Source organism: Capricornis sumatraensis, chromosome 4, assembly GCF_032405125.1.
Source record: "Capricornis sumatraensis isolate serow.1 chromosome 4, serow.2, whole genome shotgun sequence".
Taxonomy (NCBI): Eukaryota; Metazoa; Chordata; class Mammalia; order Artiodactyla; family Bovidae; genus Capricornis; species Capricornis sumatraensis.
Window position 1 is genome coordinate 93,161,083 of NC_091072.1, and position 18,355 is coordinate 93,179,437.

General features: G+C 39.9%; 1 protein-coding gene and 1 non-coding gene across 2 annotated transcripts in view; both read left to right on the top strand.

The window, feature by feature from the left end:
- The window catches only part of WIF1 (WNT inhibitory factor 1), an 85,242-nt gene extending 67,442 nt beyond the window's left edge, over positions 1-17,800 (top strand). The window contains exons 6-10 of the mRNA XM_068971265.1: positions 2,697-2,792; positions 7,264-7,359; positions 13,058-13,153; positions 13,658-13,753; positions 17,091-17,800. Of these exons, the coding sequence (XP_068827366.1) occupies positions 2,697-2,792; positions 7,264-7,359; positions 13,058-13,153; positions 13,658-13,753; positions 17,091-17,212 (506 nt within the window). The 3' untranslated portion in view covers positions 17,213-17,800. The remainder of the gene's footprint in view (positions 1-2,696; positions 2,793-7,263; positions 7,360-13,057; positions 13,154-13,657; positions 13,754-17,090) is intronic.
- Positions 5,717-5,828, top strand: LOC138079388 (U6 spliceosomal RNA). Its single transcript, XR_011144866.1, has one exon. It is a non-coding gene; the product is annotated as a U6 spliceosomal RNA (small nuclear RNA).
- Positions 17,801-18,355: the final 555 nt, after the last annotated feature.

Sequence of the window (18,355 nt, forward strand, 5' to 3'; positions counted from 1 at the left end):
GGAAAAGGAGTACGTCAAGGCTGTATACTGTCACTCTGCTTATTTAACTTATATGCAGAGTACATCATGAGAAACGCTGGACTGGAAGAAGCACAAGCTGGAATCACGATTGCTGGGAGAAATATCAATAACCTCAGATATGCAGATGACACCACCCTTATGGCAGACAGTGAAGAGGAACTAAAAAGCCTCTTGATGAAAGTGAAAGAGGAGAGTGAAAAAGTTGGCTTAAAACTCAACATTCAGAAAACTTAAGATCATGGCATCTGGTCCCATCACTTCATGGGAAATAGATGGGGAAACAGTGGAAACAGTGGTCAACTGTATTTTTTTTTTTTTTTTTTTGGTCTCCAAAATCACTGCAGATGGTGATTGCAGCCATGAAAGTAAAAGACGCTTACTCCTTGGAAGAAAAGTTATGACCAACCTAGATAGCACATTCAAAAGCAGAGACATTACTTTGTCAACAAAGGTCCATCTAGTCAAGGCTATGGTTTTTCCAGTGGTCATGTATGGATGTGAGAGTTGGACTGTGAAGAAAGCTGAGCGCCGAAGAATTGATGCTTTTGAACTGTGGTGTTGGAGAAGACTCTTGAGAGTCCCTTGGACTGCAAGGAGATCCAACTAGCCCATCCTAAAGGAGCTCAGTCCTGAGTATTCATTGGAAGGACTGATGCTAAAGCTGAAACTCCAATACTTTGGCCACCTCATGCGAAGAGTTGACTCATTGGAAAAGACTCTGATGCTGGGAGGGATTGGGGGCAGGAGGAGAAGGGGATGACAGGGGATGAGATGGCTGGATGGCATCACCAACTCGATGGAGGACATGAGTTTGAGTAAACTCTGGGAGTTGGTGACGGACAGGGAGGCCTGGCGCGCTGCGATTCATGGGGTTGCAAAGAGTCGTACATGACTGAGTGACTGAACTGAACTGAATAGTGAATTTGTAGACTTCCTTGGGTAGTATGGTCATTTTAACAATATTGATTCTTCCGATCTGAGAAAATGGTGTATCTTTCCATCTGACTGTATCGTCTTCAATCTCTTTTATCAGTGTCTTACAGTTTTTGGAGTATAGATCTTTTGTCTCTCAGATTGGTTCTTCTTAGGTATTTTATTCTTTTTGATGTGATGGTAAGTGGGATTGTTTCCATGGTGTCCCAAAGCTTGTGTTGGCCTGCTAGTTGCAGGTCTGGGGCCCAGATGGTCCCAGGGTAGGGTCTGGCCTGTTGTGGGTGGGCTAGGTCCTCAGACTGTGATTTTCTTGCCTCTGGTATCTGCCCCTCACTGGGTGAGGCTGGTCTAGAGGCTTGTGTAGGCTTCCTGTTGGGAGGGGCCTTGTGAGTGAAGCTGGGTGTTGGCCCTCTGGTGGGGAGGGCCATGTCAAGGGGGTCTCTAGTGGTGGCTGATGCTGGGAAAGATTGAGGGCAAGAGGAGAAGGGGGCAATAGAGGATGAGATGGTTGGATGGCATCATTGAGACGGAGACATGAGTTTAAACAATTGTGAAGGAAAGGGAAGCCTGCTGTGCTGCAGTCCATGGAGTTGCAAAGAGTCAGACATGACTTAGTGACTGAACAAGATGAGGTGGCTATGGGCTCATGAAGTCTAGGCAGCCTGTCTGCTGATGAGTAGGCTGTGTTCCTACCCTGTTTACTGTTTGGCCTGAGGTGTACAAGCACTGGAGCCTATAGGCTGTTGGGTGGGTTCAGGTCTTGGTGCCAAAATGTTGGCCTGGACTCCAAGAGAGCTCATGCCAGTGAAAATACCCTGAATCTTCTGACCAATGTCCTTGTCCCCAGAGTGAGCCACAGCTTCCCCCCCACCTCTCCTGGAGAACCTCCAAGAATAGGTAGGTCTAGTCCAGGCTCCTGTAAAGTCACTACTTTTGCCCTGAGTCTTGGTAACACAAGACCCAGGTATGCCCTCCAAGAGTGGAGTCTTGGAGGAGTCCAGTGGAGCTCCTGCGCTCAAGTCTAGCCTCCTCCTGATGCCAGATCCCCAGACTGGGGAGGCTGATGTGGGACTCAGAGCTCTAACTCCTGTGGGAGAGCTTCTGCAACTGATGTCAGTTTGTGGGTCACCCACCCAGGGAATATGGGATTTGATTGTGTAGAGAGTGTGCCCCTCCTGCCGTCTTGTTGTGGTTTGTTCTCTATGTCTTTGGATGTAGAATATCTTTTTTGGTAGGTTCCAGTCTTTTTTAAATCAATGATTGTTTAGCAGTTGTGATTTTGGTCTTCTCATGAGAGAAAGTGATCTCAAGGTCCTTCTATTCCACCATCTTGTCCTGAGCTCCATCTGGACTGATTTTGAAATTGAAAGATTGAGGAAATAAGGCAGAAAAAGATATTTACACAAGATAGATTGAAATTGAAAAATTGAGGAACTAAGGCAGAAAAAGATACTTCTTAAGAAGACCACATCTTACTTAAAATAATGATTCTGGGAAAATTTTAATCAGCCATTCAAGTGGAACAATTCCAAAATTCTCTTCTATGAAATTGGTTAAAAATATAACCTTATTTACTGCACAAGAATAATTTTAATATAGCAAACTTCTATCTTTACAGAGCAACCACTTTAGAGTCAACCACAAAGCTTGAAAATGTAGACCTGTTATATTATCGACATTTCCAAAATGGTCCTGTTTCTAAAACCCTATTGGCCGTAATTAGAATTCTCTCTCCCCATTAGTCCTTTGCTCACCACGATGCATGAATGGCGGGCTATGTGTTACTCCCGGTTTCTGCATCTGTCCACCTGGATTCTATGGAGTCAATTGCGATAAAGGTAACTTCCTAAGAACAAGGTTCTTTTTACTTTCTTTTTCTTAAACTGGAGGATAATTGCTTTATAATGTTGTGTTGGTTTCTGCTGTACAACAAGGTGAATCAGCCATAAGTACACATTTGTCCCCTCCCCCTTGAATTTCCTTCCCACCCCTGTAGGTCATCATAGAGCACTTGTTTGACCTCCCTGTGTTATACAGCAACTTCCCACTAGCTATCTATTTTACATATGGTAATATATTTGTTTCAATTCAAAGAAGTATATTTACTATATCATCACTCTTCATAACAGATTTATAAATAGGGTGTATCACTTCACTGGTTGCTTTAACATTAACCATAAATTTTAGTGTCGCTTAACACAGTACAAGTTTACATTCACTCACAGAATGCTCCAGTGCAGGAACCTGGTCAGTGGGCAAGGCAGTTAGGCACTGATGATCCTGCTGACAGCTTAGGAGCTCTCTGGTTCCAGCCAATAAACAAACAAAGATTGGAACAGGCACTGCTTAAAAAAAACAAAAAAAGTCCTAAAGTGACCCAAAAAACTTTCAACACACATTCCATGGATAGGAATTAGCCTCATTACTTACCTGGATGCAAGCAGGAGAAATGTCATTCTTGGCTGGTCAGCTATCTCCCTTTATGGGAGGGGAGCATGAAGTTTCATGGACAGTTAGCTACTCCTGGCCCATTGCTGTTTTCGTATGTCCCAAATCAGTTTTATGGGTGAGCTTCTAAAACAATCTCTTCCAAACTGCCTGACCTAGAAGTTCACTGATCACCCATTTAATTCTCTGCTCACAGATCACATCCCTGAGAGCTCGAGTCCCTCCTTCCTGTGAAGCAGTAGCAGAGCCAGATTTTACTTTCAGAAAGTAGATTCAAACATGGCTCTAGAGTAGAATGGTGTGATTCATAGTCTTGCAAGACACCTGTCTACTTTGCCTGGTTCACATCTTTTATGGAAAAAAATTAACATCCGTAAAGTGTACGATGAGAAAAAATTAACATCCTTAAAGTGTATGTATTTAATGAAATTATCCTTTAGTCAAAAATGCTAATTGTGTGAGTTGTTGTTGCTGTTTGGTTGCTCAGTTGTGTCCGACTCTTTTGCAACCCCATGGCCTGTAGCCCGCCAGGCTCTTCTGTCTATGAGATTCTCCAGGCAAGAATATCAGAGTGGGTTGCCATTTCCTTCTCCAGGGGATCTTCCCAACCCACGGACTGACTCACATCTCCTACACTGGCAGCCGAGTTCTTTACCACTGAGCCACTAGAGAAGCCGATTGCATGAGCAAGGCACTATTTTCTAAAATAAGTATTGGATTGCCCAAAATGAAATGATGTGCTTATTTTTGAGAAGTGTCTCTTTAGTGATAATACAGATAGTACCAATTAAGATTGAAATGAGCAGCTTTTTTAAAATGAAAGAAAAGCTAAAGAAAAGAGCCCTTAGCATGAGTCAGAATAATCATTTATGGTTGTCTGTTATTTTGTGATATGCAAAGTACCTTCATACAGTTACCTGACTTTAGTTCTAACAGTCTTTTGAGATATGTAAATAACTACTCATCATAGTCCCAGATAAGCAAAATAAAGTTTATAGACCTTGAGTAGCTTGACCCAAATTCACAGCCTCCGCTGTACCATGTTGCCACTCAGGCTACCTGTTTCAGAACCCGGTTCCTCTACAAGTGACTCTGAGTAGAGAAACCAATCTCTGTGGGCCATGCTTTTCCCAACTGTAAATAGAAATTAAGCCGTTGACCCCTGGTTCCCCCATTTCTAAGCTAACTGAGAGCACATGTTCACATCTCTACCTTTTATTTGTAAGTGGTCTTTAAAAACTACAGCACTGGAATGAAAACAACTTTAAAATTTTATATTCATAAAGATTAATCACTAATGACACTGATAATAATAGCCAGTGAGTAAAAAATTCTTTCTTGTGCAGCTTCTTTTCATTTGTCTAAATTTAGCATTCAGCCCTTCTGCTACTTCAGAATTGGGCAGAATTTAATTATAGTAGCAGAATTAAATTCATATTATCTCAAATTTATTAGGCAATAGAGCCAATCCTTCAGAAATTTGGATGAAGAACAAATGTTTTTATCAGATTTTAAAAGACCATTTGTGAGGCTTACTATTGGTGTAGTATGCACAGTTACTGACTGTCAACTATAATGTCTTCTTTGTGCCCGGGTGTCTCAACACTGCATGGTCCTGTGAAGGAAAATATCTATGTGTATTCCAGTTCCCTTTACATTTGTAATATTTTACCTTTCAGATGAAAGATTTTCCTTCTTGTTAGACTCCGGTAACTTTTTCTTATTCTTTTGGAAAGTCTGTTGAAATTCCACTTAGTCTCACTGGAGATCTGGGAACATTAAAAGAAATGTTTTTTTTTACTATCTCAACCAAAAGATGCATTTGTTATCCAGGAGGGAGTATAGAGCTTCTGAAAAAATGGTTTAATCACTGGCATAGAACTAGACCTTAGCACTACAGATTCAAAGAAACACTAAAGATTGACTTTCATTGGCTCTTGGGACATCTGTTGTAAACGTTAACAGCTGAGTGGTTAAATACTGGCCCAGCAAACCTTCAGCCCCAGTGAAAGTCCTTTGGAGTCTCTGCCTCATTTTCTTAGTCAAGAATCATTGCACGCAGAGATGGAGAGAAGCTCCAGTGTTAGGCAGTCATTAAGGGTGTGGCCAGATTCAAGTTTTGTCTCATTTGTAATGTTTGTCACATTCTGTAACTTTTGATTAAACTCCCAGGTTCATTGCATTCTACATGTTAGTAAGGATCATGGCCAGTGAGAGGCCAAGTGGACACAGATCCTGATATTTTCTCATCTCCTATTATCCCCAGGAGAAACAGGGGCAAGTGGGGAGATAGGACATGCTCACAAAAACAACTGTCCTCTGCTCACTTTGGCAATACACATGAGAAAACTGGAACAGTGCAGAGAAGGTTAGCATGGCCCCTGTGTAAGGATGACAGGCAAACGTGTGAAACATTCCATAATAAGAATTTAAAAAAAAGATCCAGCCCTAATATTAGCTTCAGTGGCTCAGATGGTAATTGCCTGCAATGAGGAGACCTGGGTTTCAATCCCTGGGTGGGGAAGATACCCTGGAGAAGGATGGGAATGGCTACCCTCTCCAATATTCTTGCCTGGAGAATGCCATGACAGAGGAGGCTGGTGAGCCACAGCCTATGTGGTTGCGAAGTCACACAGCACTGAGCAACACTTCACTTTCAACAATGTTAGCCACAAGTAACAAAGAGGAAGCTCAAGAACGGATTCTCCTAAATCCCAAATCCTGTCCTCCAGTGCTGCTGCTACTCTCTATGACAGGAAGCTTGATTTTGCCAAGGCAAGTACAGCATGGCCTTAAGCTAGGAGATGCTTATGATAATCATTTTTAACAAAGCTTTATCATTTAGGAAGCATGATATTCATAGAATATTTTAGTTGGATTTCATTTCCGCAAAGAAAGCACACACTTAGAACTTTTGGAAATCCTTTCTGATTTTCTTCCTGGATGCTTATTCCAGCTTTCATTCACCTACAGCCAATTTTGGCCTGTTTTATATAGGACAAGAACAAATAAGCCGTAAAACTTATTTTCATCTCCGTTATAGAATGAGCCAACTTGTCTATTTTTAGGTACTTGCTCTCCCCCGTTTTCATTTCTGTCCTCCCTCTATTTTAGGTGCCAGTGAGCAGTGAAACTCCAGAAGCTGACTCTAAAAAGGGGGCTTTAGGATGAATTACCAGCAGTATGATTATCACCTGGAAAATCTAGTTTATTGGACTCCCACAATCACACACCCACTTTCTTCATCCCTCTAGCTCATGCTGCCTCCACTTCCCTGCCTACGGGATCTCATAAAGGGGAATAGGCTGCCCTTTCCTGAATATAATTATTCTTTCGTGCAAGCGTCATAAAAACTTATTTTTTCAAAAATTTCTGTTATATAAGATGCATCCCTGTTCTTCTTAATCAGGAAAAAAGTTGCTTTCTCCTTTGTCCAACCCTAATATTTATGACTTCTCTCCCTTTTATCTGTTCCAAAGAAGGTTTTCTCCTTTTATTCTTCATTCATCTTAAATATTTTTCTTGGGTTTATAGCATTCTTCTCCTTTTAAGAGCATAGATATTTACAATAAAATTAAAAAGATATTTGTTTTTACCTACTGTTGCCTTTTTTCACTAAGAGGCAAACAAACCCCTAGAGGTGGGTCCGGTGTCATGTGTGTGGTATCCTGTTATGTTGCCTGAATCTGCAATTGGTCAAGCAATTGATTACCACTGCTGTCTGGGTAATATGGCTTATTTTATTAAATAAGTAAATGGGCAAGTAGCAGATGCCTAAGAAGTATCACTTAGCCTTAATGAAATGTTGTTGTTAGATTTAAGTGACTACCTAATGCAATACCCTGTTATTCATTCTAACAGCAAATTGCTCAGCCACCTGCTTTAACGGAGGGACCTGTTTCTACCCTGGAAAGTGTATTTGCCCTCCAGGACTAGAGGGAGAACAGTGTGAAACAAGTGAGTACTGACCTGCATTGTCTTTGTTTGGGATGGGGAACATTAGAAGCACCAAATAACCCCTTCATTTTATTGATGATGAATCTGAAGCCCTGAGACAATGAATAGCTTGTCTAAGGTCTCAGGCCAGGGGTTTCTTTTTACTAGATTCAGCCGCCATCCATTTTGGCTAACAGCGGGGTAGAGGAGTGACATAGATCAGCTCAGCTGACTCATTAAACACTCTCTGACTTGGTTACGTCTGGTTTGGCGCTGTTCACCATGTTGCACTGTTTCTTGTGGAGAGTCCATAGTTTCAGACTAGAAATGTAGACCAGAGCTTTAGGACAGCTGGAATTTGTTCCCTTATCTGCAGGCATAGAGTCTTTTTACCCACCTCTGGCACTCACTGCCACATTTCCCAACCAACCAGAGCCTAGTAATCCGTCTCAGAGAAAAGGATAGACTCAAGAAAAAGGAGGGGAGTAAGGTAAAGAGCAATAAAAAGCAGAAGCATCTAATAGCACACACAACAGCGTGAACGAATTGCGCAGAGGTTGTGCTAAGCGAAAGAAGTTAGACACACGAAATGCACGCCGGCCAATTCCATTTTTATGAAGTTCAAGAACAGGCAAAAGTAATAGGAGATCATAGAAACCAGAATAGTGATTGGGAGCACAAGAGAACTTCATGGTGTGCCTACAATGCTCTGTATCTAGACTGAGGAAGTGTCTCTTCAGTGTTTATTTATGGTTAAAAAAAAAATACACATTTAAGGGTGGAATGTGGTAGATAATCATTGTTTTGGGAATCAGGATACCAAACTCTTTGCCCTGGCCCTGTTATCTTCCCGTCACTGAAGCTCTCTGCTCAACTCAGAAATGAGCCAACCTCACCCTAGATTGCTCTGTGACCCACAAAACAGATAACACCAAAGCCTGGCTCAGGAAGAAACAAAAGGAATGTGAGTGAGCATGTCCCTGCTTTTCTGGAAGTTCTGGAATATGGCATTTTCACCTCCAGCTGTATTATGTCCATAAAACACCACTGTGTTTACTCTAGCCATAGTTTCTGAAGTGGTAGTGGGTTCAGAATTAAATAATACTGACTTACTATTTTAACTTTCAACCTCTAATTTATTTGTGGGGATTTTTTCACTTCAATGAGTAATAGCTGAAATGACGATTTTTTTTATAGAGTTCAAATGAAATACTTCTGAAGTTTTCATAGAACGTGTAATTTAATTGTCAGGATGTGGCTTCTGTTCTTGTTAATTACCCTGCCCTGATAAAGATATCTCTAAACTAACTCCCCTCAATTTTCTCCACACACTTACACTCAGACTTTATGTACTTTAATTGGTTGATGTTTATGAATCTTTGTTCATGGGTTCCTTTCTCTTCGTGGACATATGCTCTTTCATGCCCTTAGGTTTATGACCTTTCCATTGGCAGAGATAATGTTTTCTATTCTTTTTTTTTTTCCCCCTAATTGAACCAAAAATGTGGGCCTTTGAAAGCTCTTGATTATTGCCATCACAAGTTATACTCAAATCCTTTTAGGAAATTTTTTTTTCTATCACCAGAACCATATTACCAGGAAAAATTAAAATGGGCCTTGTACTGAAAAGTGCCTATAGTGTAATAGAGACAAAAAGTTGAATTATATGTCTTATGTTTAACTTGAGACATAATTCACATGCATGAAACTCACTTTCTAAAGCATACAATTGATATTGATTATATTCACAAAGTTGTGCATACTTCTAGAACATGTTACCATCCCCCAAAGAAACCCTATTCCCATCGGCAGTCACTCCTCATGGTCCTCACCCCAAACCCCTGGAATCCACTAATGTACTTTGTGTCTCTTTAGATTTGCCTGTATTAGATATTTCATATAAATAGAATTATACAATAGACGGCCTTTCATGTCTGACTTCTTTCTCTTCACATATTTTCAAGGTTCGCCTCTATTGTTACATATATCATTATTTCCTTTTACTTGCTAAATAATATTCCATTGTGTGGATATACCAACTACGTTTTGTTTATCCATCCGTCAGCTGATGGGCACCTGGGCTATTCCCACTTTAGGGCTGCTACCAATAGTAGCGCTGCTATGAATATTTGTGTACGAGTTTTTGTGTGAACATGTTTTCAGTTCTCCTGAGTATACCTAGGAGTGGAATTGCTAGACCATACGTTAACTCTTTAATTTTTTGAGGAACTGCCAAACTATTTTCCAAAGTGGCTGTACCATATTACATTCCCACCAGCAATGTACAAGGGTTCCAATTTCTCCATATCCTTACCAATATTTGTTATTCTTTTTTAGATAAAATATATATTCTGATGCTATTATAATTTCTCCTGGCCTCTATCAAAGTTGATGGCTTTTCAAACTTCATTCTGACTTAATTGTGAGATATACTTGCAGGTTAACAACTAAGACAATGGTTAGAAGTATCTGGATATATGTACATATGTTTTTCTTGTTCTTTAAGGTTCATAAACTTTATAAGATTCCTTAATGAACCTTTAGTTTAAAAAACCAAATCATTTATACTGTACCAAAAGTGGGTTTTTAATACCTTAATGGATTTTATTATTGTAAAGGTAATCTATATAAAATGTTTGCCATAAAAAATTAGAATATTGGATAAAACAGTTAAAAATCACTTGTAAAATCCTAAGACTCAGAGATGGTGGTTGTTGGCACTTATGGTAAACCACTTTCATCTTTTTTCTATGTGAAGGATAGCCACAAATTTACCTCACAATCTGATGGGTGGAGGAAGTTTAATATCTTTATTTTGTCAATAGCTTATCTCACTGTCCTCACTGGTTATAGCTGAAATTTGAATTTTTTAGAATTCGTCACATCTATTTGTCTTCAGGCAGTGCTTAGTCTCATTTGGGTAAAAATCTGTGATTTCTCACGTTGACTCAGGGTTCCACTACCCAACGATAAGAATTTGTTTACAATATAGTTTTAGGAAAAGAAAGTCAATATTAAAGACATTTATAGAGTTCTGAACTTTAAAACAGTCATCCCTTCACGATATTTTGGTTCCATGAGCTTTGATCTAGGAATGGTCTTCTAACAGTCACCTGCAAAGAGATTTCTATTCTGTGATAACCAGGAGAGAACGTCTTCCTTGTTGGCTGCAGTGAGCCTCAGGGTCCTCACTTCCCTCTTGCCAAGGGAACAAAAACATCCCTGGGGACAATGAAAAGATTCTATCAGCCATTCTCTCCATTTTCTCTGGATACTAAGTTCACATCTCATGGAATATGGGGCCCCCCAAGTAGTTCACAATGCATCCTCTATCTTTTCTGCCATATAATTATTGTCCCACATCTTGCTTAGTTGAAAAACCCCAGTACACTGCAGAGTATCCAATTTTGAGCTTATGATGGGATCAGATGTTCCTTTGATACAAATGGAAATTCAGAGTTAGATATTCCTTTCCTTAAATTGAAGTTGGATCTTGACCACAGAGTAAATGCTATTCTTTGTGTCCAAACTTAGCAAAAAGGGTTCTTTTGGATTTTAATGGTTGATAGAAAGGTGGCATTCAAGTATTAAGGTTGTTTGAATATCTTTCTGTGAAACATCCGTGTCAGAAAAGCCTACAGCTCTAATGGCATTTCAATTTTCTGAGAGACACTAACATCTCAACTGTCTCTCTAATCTCCACAGTGAGTACATGTTGTATTATTTATATGTGAGGAACGTCATTTTGGATAAATAAAAGAAAGTGTTTCTACCAAAATGATTTTCATATGGGATTCACTTCATGTCGGTCAAGCATAATGCTTACCCGTAAAAAACTTCAGCCTTAGGATGGCAAATTCTAGACTGCAAATGGAGAATAAACGGCTTCAGAAGAAAGAAAGAAGAAAAATATGATTTCTACATCTACATCCAGCTCTAAAATCCTGGGATGCAGAGATCTGTGAAAATATCAGCACTCCTCATTTGGCACAGAGATAAAGCATGAAGTATTATTAGGATCTGAGACCCAGAAAAATGCCCAAGTGTGGAATCAAGGACTTTGTGTACCCCACCTCATGTCCTTTTCAGCCAGCCTTTCCCTCCATCACTGCTATGACCTAATCTGCACAAACATAGTCTGATTGCACCTGAGCTGAGCCACATGTCTCTCGCTTACCACCAGAGACTCCTGAGTACTGAATATAAATATATGTAACCACAACAAACTTTGGAAAATTCTTAAAGAGATGGGAATACCAGAACACTTTACCTGCCTCCTGAAAAACCTATATGTAGGTCAAGAAACAACAGTTAGAACTGGATATGGAACAACAGACTGGTTCCAAATTGGGAAAGGAGTATGTCAAGGCTGTATATTGTCACCCTGCTTATTTAACTTATATGCAGAGTACATCATGAGAAACGCTGGGCTGGAGGAAGCACAAGCTGGAATCAAGATTGCAGGGAGAGATATCAATAACCTCAAATATGCAGATGACACCACCCTTATGGCAGAAAGTGAAGAGGAACTAAAGAGCCTCTTGATGAAAGTGAAAGGGGAGAGTGAAAAAGTTGGCTTTTAAAACTCAGCATTCAAAAAACGAAGATCATGGCATCCAGTCCCACCACTTCATGGCAAATAGATGGGGAAACAATGGAAACAGTGAGATACTTTATTTTCTTGGGCTCCAAAATCACTGCAGATGGTGATTGCAGCCATGAAATTAAAAGACGCTTGCTCCTTGGAAGAAAAGCTATGACAAACCTAGACAGCATATTAAAAAGGAGAGACATTACTTTGCCAACAAAGGTCTGTATAGTCAGAGCTATAGTTTTCCAGTAGTTGTGTATGGATGTGAGAATTGAACCATAAAGAAAGCTGAGCGCTGAAGAATTGATGAACTATGGTGTTGGAGAAGACTCTTGAGAGTCAGACACGACTGAGCAACTGCACATATATACAGAGTATACGTATATAATCTGTAGTCACAGGCTAGAAATTCAAGAAAGTTATTCCATGGGGTGACCTTTGGTCAGCGGACACTGGTGCAGATGAATAAACGCTCCCTTCTCTCTTCCTTCAGGCAACTTGAAGGAGCAGTCCATCTACCTGACTCCTCAGAAAGATGCTGCAGAATAGAGCCCAGTTGCCTGTAGTGATGAACAACCTACAAACATACTTCTGTGTTGGCTTTTTCTCTTCTGCTGTTGACTCTCCCTGCCCCCTATTCCTCATCCCAAGGATCACTTCTCCAAATAAACTCTGCAGGCGGGTCCTGATTTCTGGAGAATCCTAGGCTAAGGCAGAAGTCATCGTGTCTAGATATAGGCCTGCTTTCAGAAATAGTGACATACAAAAATCAGAACTCAGAGGAAAGATCACTTAGGGGGCCATATCTTCACTTTTAATATATCTTAAATTACAAATTTTTATGAATCAGTTAAAACATTGTTTGTCAAAAAAGTGACGTAAATACAGCATTTGGACAATACTCACTGTGGAAGATTCATATCCAAAATTATAAGTAAAAATATGAGGCTATTTGTCCCCAAAATGAAGCTCAAACAGTAATAAAGCCAGGGTTGATCCAAAATAAGTGGAAATAACTGCCACTTAAAAGCCTTGATCCTCTCAAAGCCTTGCAATTCCTTTGAAAAAATGTAATTGCCTCTGAAAGGAGAACAGAGTTTCTTGCTTATTTGCATTCTTCTATTTCAGGCAAATGCCCACAGCCCTGTCGAAATGGAGGAAAATGCATTGGTAAAAACAAATGCAAGTGCTCCAAGGGTTACCAAGGAGACCTCTGTTCAAAGCGTAAGTACACACAGCCGGCCTATGTTCTGGGGCAGTTAAACTAGCAGGGATCTCTTCTCTCTTACTTCCTAACTTCTGTACCTATTGCATGTTGCTGAGGCATCACAATTAACCTTTCTTCACTGACATTGATGTTTCTTGAGGTAGACCAAAGACATGTGAAATCCATGCATGTAAAAAAAAAAAACTTAGGCACATTTGCACACACCACCAAACTTTTTAACTATTAGGAGCTTTCTTAAGGAAGATAAACTTCCATTGTCTGGCAGTTTCAAAGTCCTCCTGAGTGTCTTTTGTCAATGGCAAACATCAAGTCTAGATCACTTCCAGGACTGACTCAAAAGAGTCCAAAACTGACTTCTAGCTGGAGATTAATTTAGAAAAACACATGAAGGGATGAAGCCAAAATGAACACATTCGAAAGAACTGCAGGAAAGACAGCTGCGTAATTCTGTTAACCAGTGAAAGCTCAGGAAACATTCTATTTATCTCCTTTGACTCTAGCTGTCTGCAAACCCGGCTGCGGCACACACGGAACCTGCCACGAACCCAACAAATGCCAGTGTCAGGAAGGCTGGCATGGGAGACACTGCAATAAAAGTGAGTGGGAACTGTCTGGCAAGCCAGACTCTTGCATGTCTATTTCCTGGCCCCAAAGGCCAGGACAGACAAGCCATAACTCAACTCTGCTTTCCGTTGCATAAAACCAACTTCTCCTCTTCCTGCTCTCTCCAGTGGTCCCCACTACCGCCAGAACTCTCTAAGCTTTAGAGTGCAGAGGAAAGAAAGCATCACTATAAAATACCACCACATCTGTAAAATATCACCACAAATATTTTCCAGGTTAAATTAGTACTCCAGGTTGCTTTGGTAATATGGTATGTTAACTATGATAGAAATGAGTAAAAGTAAGATTTCTAAATCAAATGTACATCAGTAGCTACATGGTTCTCATTTTATCGTTCAGGATTGATCAAGGAGCATTAGAACATGAAGAGTTTTGCTTTGTAAAATCTTTACACTGTGTTGGTTTGGGGATGCTTTAAATGGGTTCTTTCGAGGGAGAGAAAAGGTGTGTGAAGTACAGGAGAGATGTTAACGTGGAGTTGTATTTTTTTTCACATTTACTGACCACCAAAAATGGACTAGCTATAGGATAATAAACCACTGGTCTATTTTATACACAAAATGAAAGTTAAAGTTGCTAAATTCAGTCATTCTGTTTTGATTGCTATCATCTCTGTGCTAAGCATGAATCCAGGCACTGGAAACATACCAGTGAACAGAAGGAAAAGATCCTTCCTGGTGGTGCCCAGATTCAAGAGGGAGGGGCAGTCAATCAGCAAGTGAAGGAAAAAAATAATGCATTTCTGCAGGTTCATCCTGTAGCTTGAACTCTATCTGCTGAGGATGGACCCACTGGCTACTTTCTGTGGGCAAAGGAAGGCTTCATTCAGTCATGCAGTTCCCTTGATTAATAGAAGTCCACACTGTGCCAATCAAGTTGTTTCCAAAATAATGTACACAAAGTGAACAGATCACTTTCATATCAGGTGTTTTTCTAAATCAGTGGTCTCCAAAGGGTGATGCATATAGCCCAGTGAATGTGGATATTCATCTGGGTGCTAAGGGAAAATATTAGTTTGAAGACATAAAAAAAATATTTTATGTTCTTTTATTACATTTATGTAGAAATTTTATATGTATAGTTATATATCTCAATCTCTAATTCCTACTTTTTGTACATATTTTATAACACACATTGTGTTATTCTGATGTGTATAAAACCAGTTATGTGTAGCTTTATATGTTTGTTTGTTTTAAAGTATATTGGTGTCTGGCCTAGGCTACACTCAGCCATTGATCTGAGCCTTTTTTTCACCATTGCCTTGGCTGGATGGTAGATTGAATTGACTTCAGGTGGACATAGCTTAACAAAAAGTGGAGTTCCTCTAGAAAATGGCTCCTTTACCCAGGTGGGAATGATGGAATGGTACCAAATGGGGCAGAGGGGACCTACCTTCAGGTAAAAGACCTATAGAAAATTAACCATTCCAAGAAGGCGAGTGAGAGGCCCTCATGCACGCAGTTTAGATGAGCAGTTCTGACAGGTCTCCCAGCCCCAGTAGCACCCTCACTTGTAGACTTTGCTGCTGAAAGCTTTTGTCATCTCTGCCGCCTTCAGATTCAGGCATGCATGTCAAAAAGATGCCTTGGTGCTTGATTAACATGCAAGCTTGTTTTACAGGAGAGGCCCCCCAGCCATTGTGTACACTGGCTGAGAGAATCAGGCTGAAAGAATGAGGTTAATTTTGCTTAAAAGGAGATGACAAAGAAGCTGTGAGGCACAGAATTCTGCTAAGAACAGATTCCCAGTGAGGTGACACATTGGGAGGTCCCAGGCACCCAGACATCTGAGTTGGGAGGAGGATACTGGAGACAGACTTCCTGGCTCAGGCTCTGCCTCACCAGGGAGGTTTGGGCTTCATGGGTGGCAGGGTGAGCAGAAGGGTAGGGACTGTTGGCTCATTGTCTTGGTGGAGTCCATGAGCTACTAGCCTACATACTGACAATTCAAAGAAAAGCATTCAGGAACAAAGTATTCTGTTCTCAGCAGTTGCTTAATGGCATGCTTGCATTAAAAAACCACAGGGAACAAATGAACTGCCAAACTTGACTCCAATGCACAGGAAGATGGAGGCAGATTTTTAACTGCTGTCTTAGATCAGTTCCAAGAAATCAGCAGAAGTGAGTCAGTGACCCAGGCATCTTCAGAAGTCCATAAGTAATATGAAAAGAAGTCTTGAGTTGTGTAACTCACAACTCACATTGTATTATTGTGTTACACTCCTTTTACGATGAACTGGAAATGCTATCAGTAAACACCCATCTTGACCAAAGCTCACTAAAGCCAAGAGAAGGAGTCAGTTCAAATCCTAACCCTTCTCTAATAATGTGTACTGGTGGACTTTTTTTTAAACACTTCTCTTTTCCTATATTCTTTTAGATTGATTCATTTTTTAAAACTTTTTATTTTGTATTGGGGTATAGCCAATTAATAAACAATGCTGTGATAGTTTCAGGTGAATAGCAAAGGGACTCTGCTACACATATAAATGTAGCCATTCTCCCCCAAACTCACCTTCCATCCAGGCTGCCATATAACACTGAGCAGAGTTCCCTGTGTTATGCATTCCTTGTTGGTTGTCCATTTCAAATATAGCAGTGTGTACATGTTCATCCCAAACTCCCTAGCTATCCCTTCTACCCATCCTTCTCCTTCACCCCTGCAACCATAAGTTCATTCTCTAAGTCTATGAGTCTCTTTCTTTTTTGTAAGTAAATTTGTTTGTATCATTCCTTTTTAGATTCCACATACAAGGGATGTCATACAATAATTCTTCTCTGTCTGACTTATGGAAGTCCTTAATTCTTATAAAATTCCTGTTTTGTGTAAATGCAATAGCCATGCCTAATCATGTGATCTGTATGAAGAATGGGGGTTGTTATTATTGAACTAGATCAATAATAATGGAGGGTGGTTTTGCAAGGCAATGAAAGATCAATGACAACATTCTCTGCAGAAGCACTCCTGCAATGAGACCTCAGTGCTCGATCCTTACAAGCCCTTGGATGGAGAAAATCCTTCCATTCAATAACATTCATCCCAAGTTTGCTTCAAGCGTGGCATGACCAAAATATATAGTGAATCAGAGATTCAATGGAAGCCAGATTTGATGGAGTTAGCAAAATGAATTTCTTTTAAAAGAGTCCTTGAACCTGTAACATCTCATCATTCAGGTAGCTTTTTGTGGTCACTGTGGTCTTTCACTCTGGGTTGGAAAGGGAAAATGGATTTTATTTGAATGGTGAATAATGAATCTGAAGAGCTTGTTTTTGTAGTTTCTTTTCTTTTAAGCTGTGAATAATTTTGCAGGGTATGGAGCCAGCCTCCTGCATGCCCTGAGGCCAGCAGGCGCCCAGCTCAGGCAGCACACGCCTTCAGTTAAAAAGGCCGAGGAGCGGCAGGACCCACCTGAATCCAATTACATCTGGTGAACTCCGACATCTGAAACATTTTAAGTTACACCAAGTTCATAGCCTTTGTTAACCTTTCATGTGTTGAATGTTCAAGTAATGTTTATTACAGTTAAGAATACTGGCCTGAATTTTATTAGCTTTATTATAAATCACTGAGCTGATATTTACTCTTCCTTTTAAGTTTTCTAAGTACATCTGTAGCATGATGGTATAGATTTTCTTGTTTAAGTGCTTTGGGACCAACTTTATGTTATGTCAGTTGTTCAGGTTAAATTTTTGTCTTTTCAGTGTGTACTTGGCAGATAATTGCCAAAAGTACAATGCATTCATGGTATTGAGGGGCTGGGCAACATTAGAGAAGATAATGGAACAAAAATGCATAAATCACAAGGGTTTGGATGAAGCAGTTAAAAGTGCTGAAGTCTTAGCATTTCAACTTATTTTGTCATGTATTTAGACATTTGTCACATTTTAAAAACTCCCCTTAAACTCACAATACATTTTACCTTTACCATGACCTTACCATGATTCCAGAGAATTCAGTATTAAAAAAGAGAGAGAAAGAAATAACACTGTGGTAGTGACATTTAATGATATAATATATTGTAAACACAATAAAATAGGGAATATATATGAACTGTTGGCATTGGCTTGAAGCAATATAATATATTGTAAACAAAACACAGCTCTTACAAAAACATTTTATACTGTTTGTATGTATAAAATAAAGATGCTGCTTTAGTTTTCTGAGTGTGGTATGGAGTGGTCTTTGCATGTGCTAGTTTATGGAAATAAAGTTGGTTGCAATTGAATAGAAGTTAAAACTTTGCAATATCATAAAAAAGAGAAGACATTCTTTCCCTGACTCTGGACTAGCTCTCCAGCCTCATCTTTCCCTCCCAGTTCTGTCTCTGCTTCAGCCAGGCCACACTACACTCTGTTGTCAGAGCTTGCAACACTCCTATTTATGTCAGCTCCCAGCTTGTTGTCATTTCTTTTAAGAGATCTTCTCTAACTAGAATATGTGAAATATCCCATTAGTGAAGACTTTTTTAATGGTGTGAAAATATTACAAATGAAAGTGTTACCAACTGGGAATGTAAATTGATGCAGCCAGTATGGAAAACCGTATGGAGATTCTTTAAAAAACTAAAAATAGAG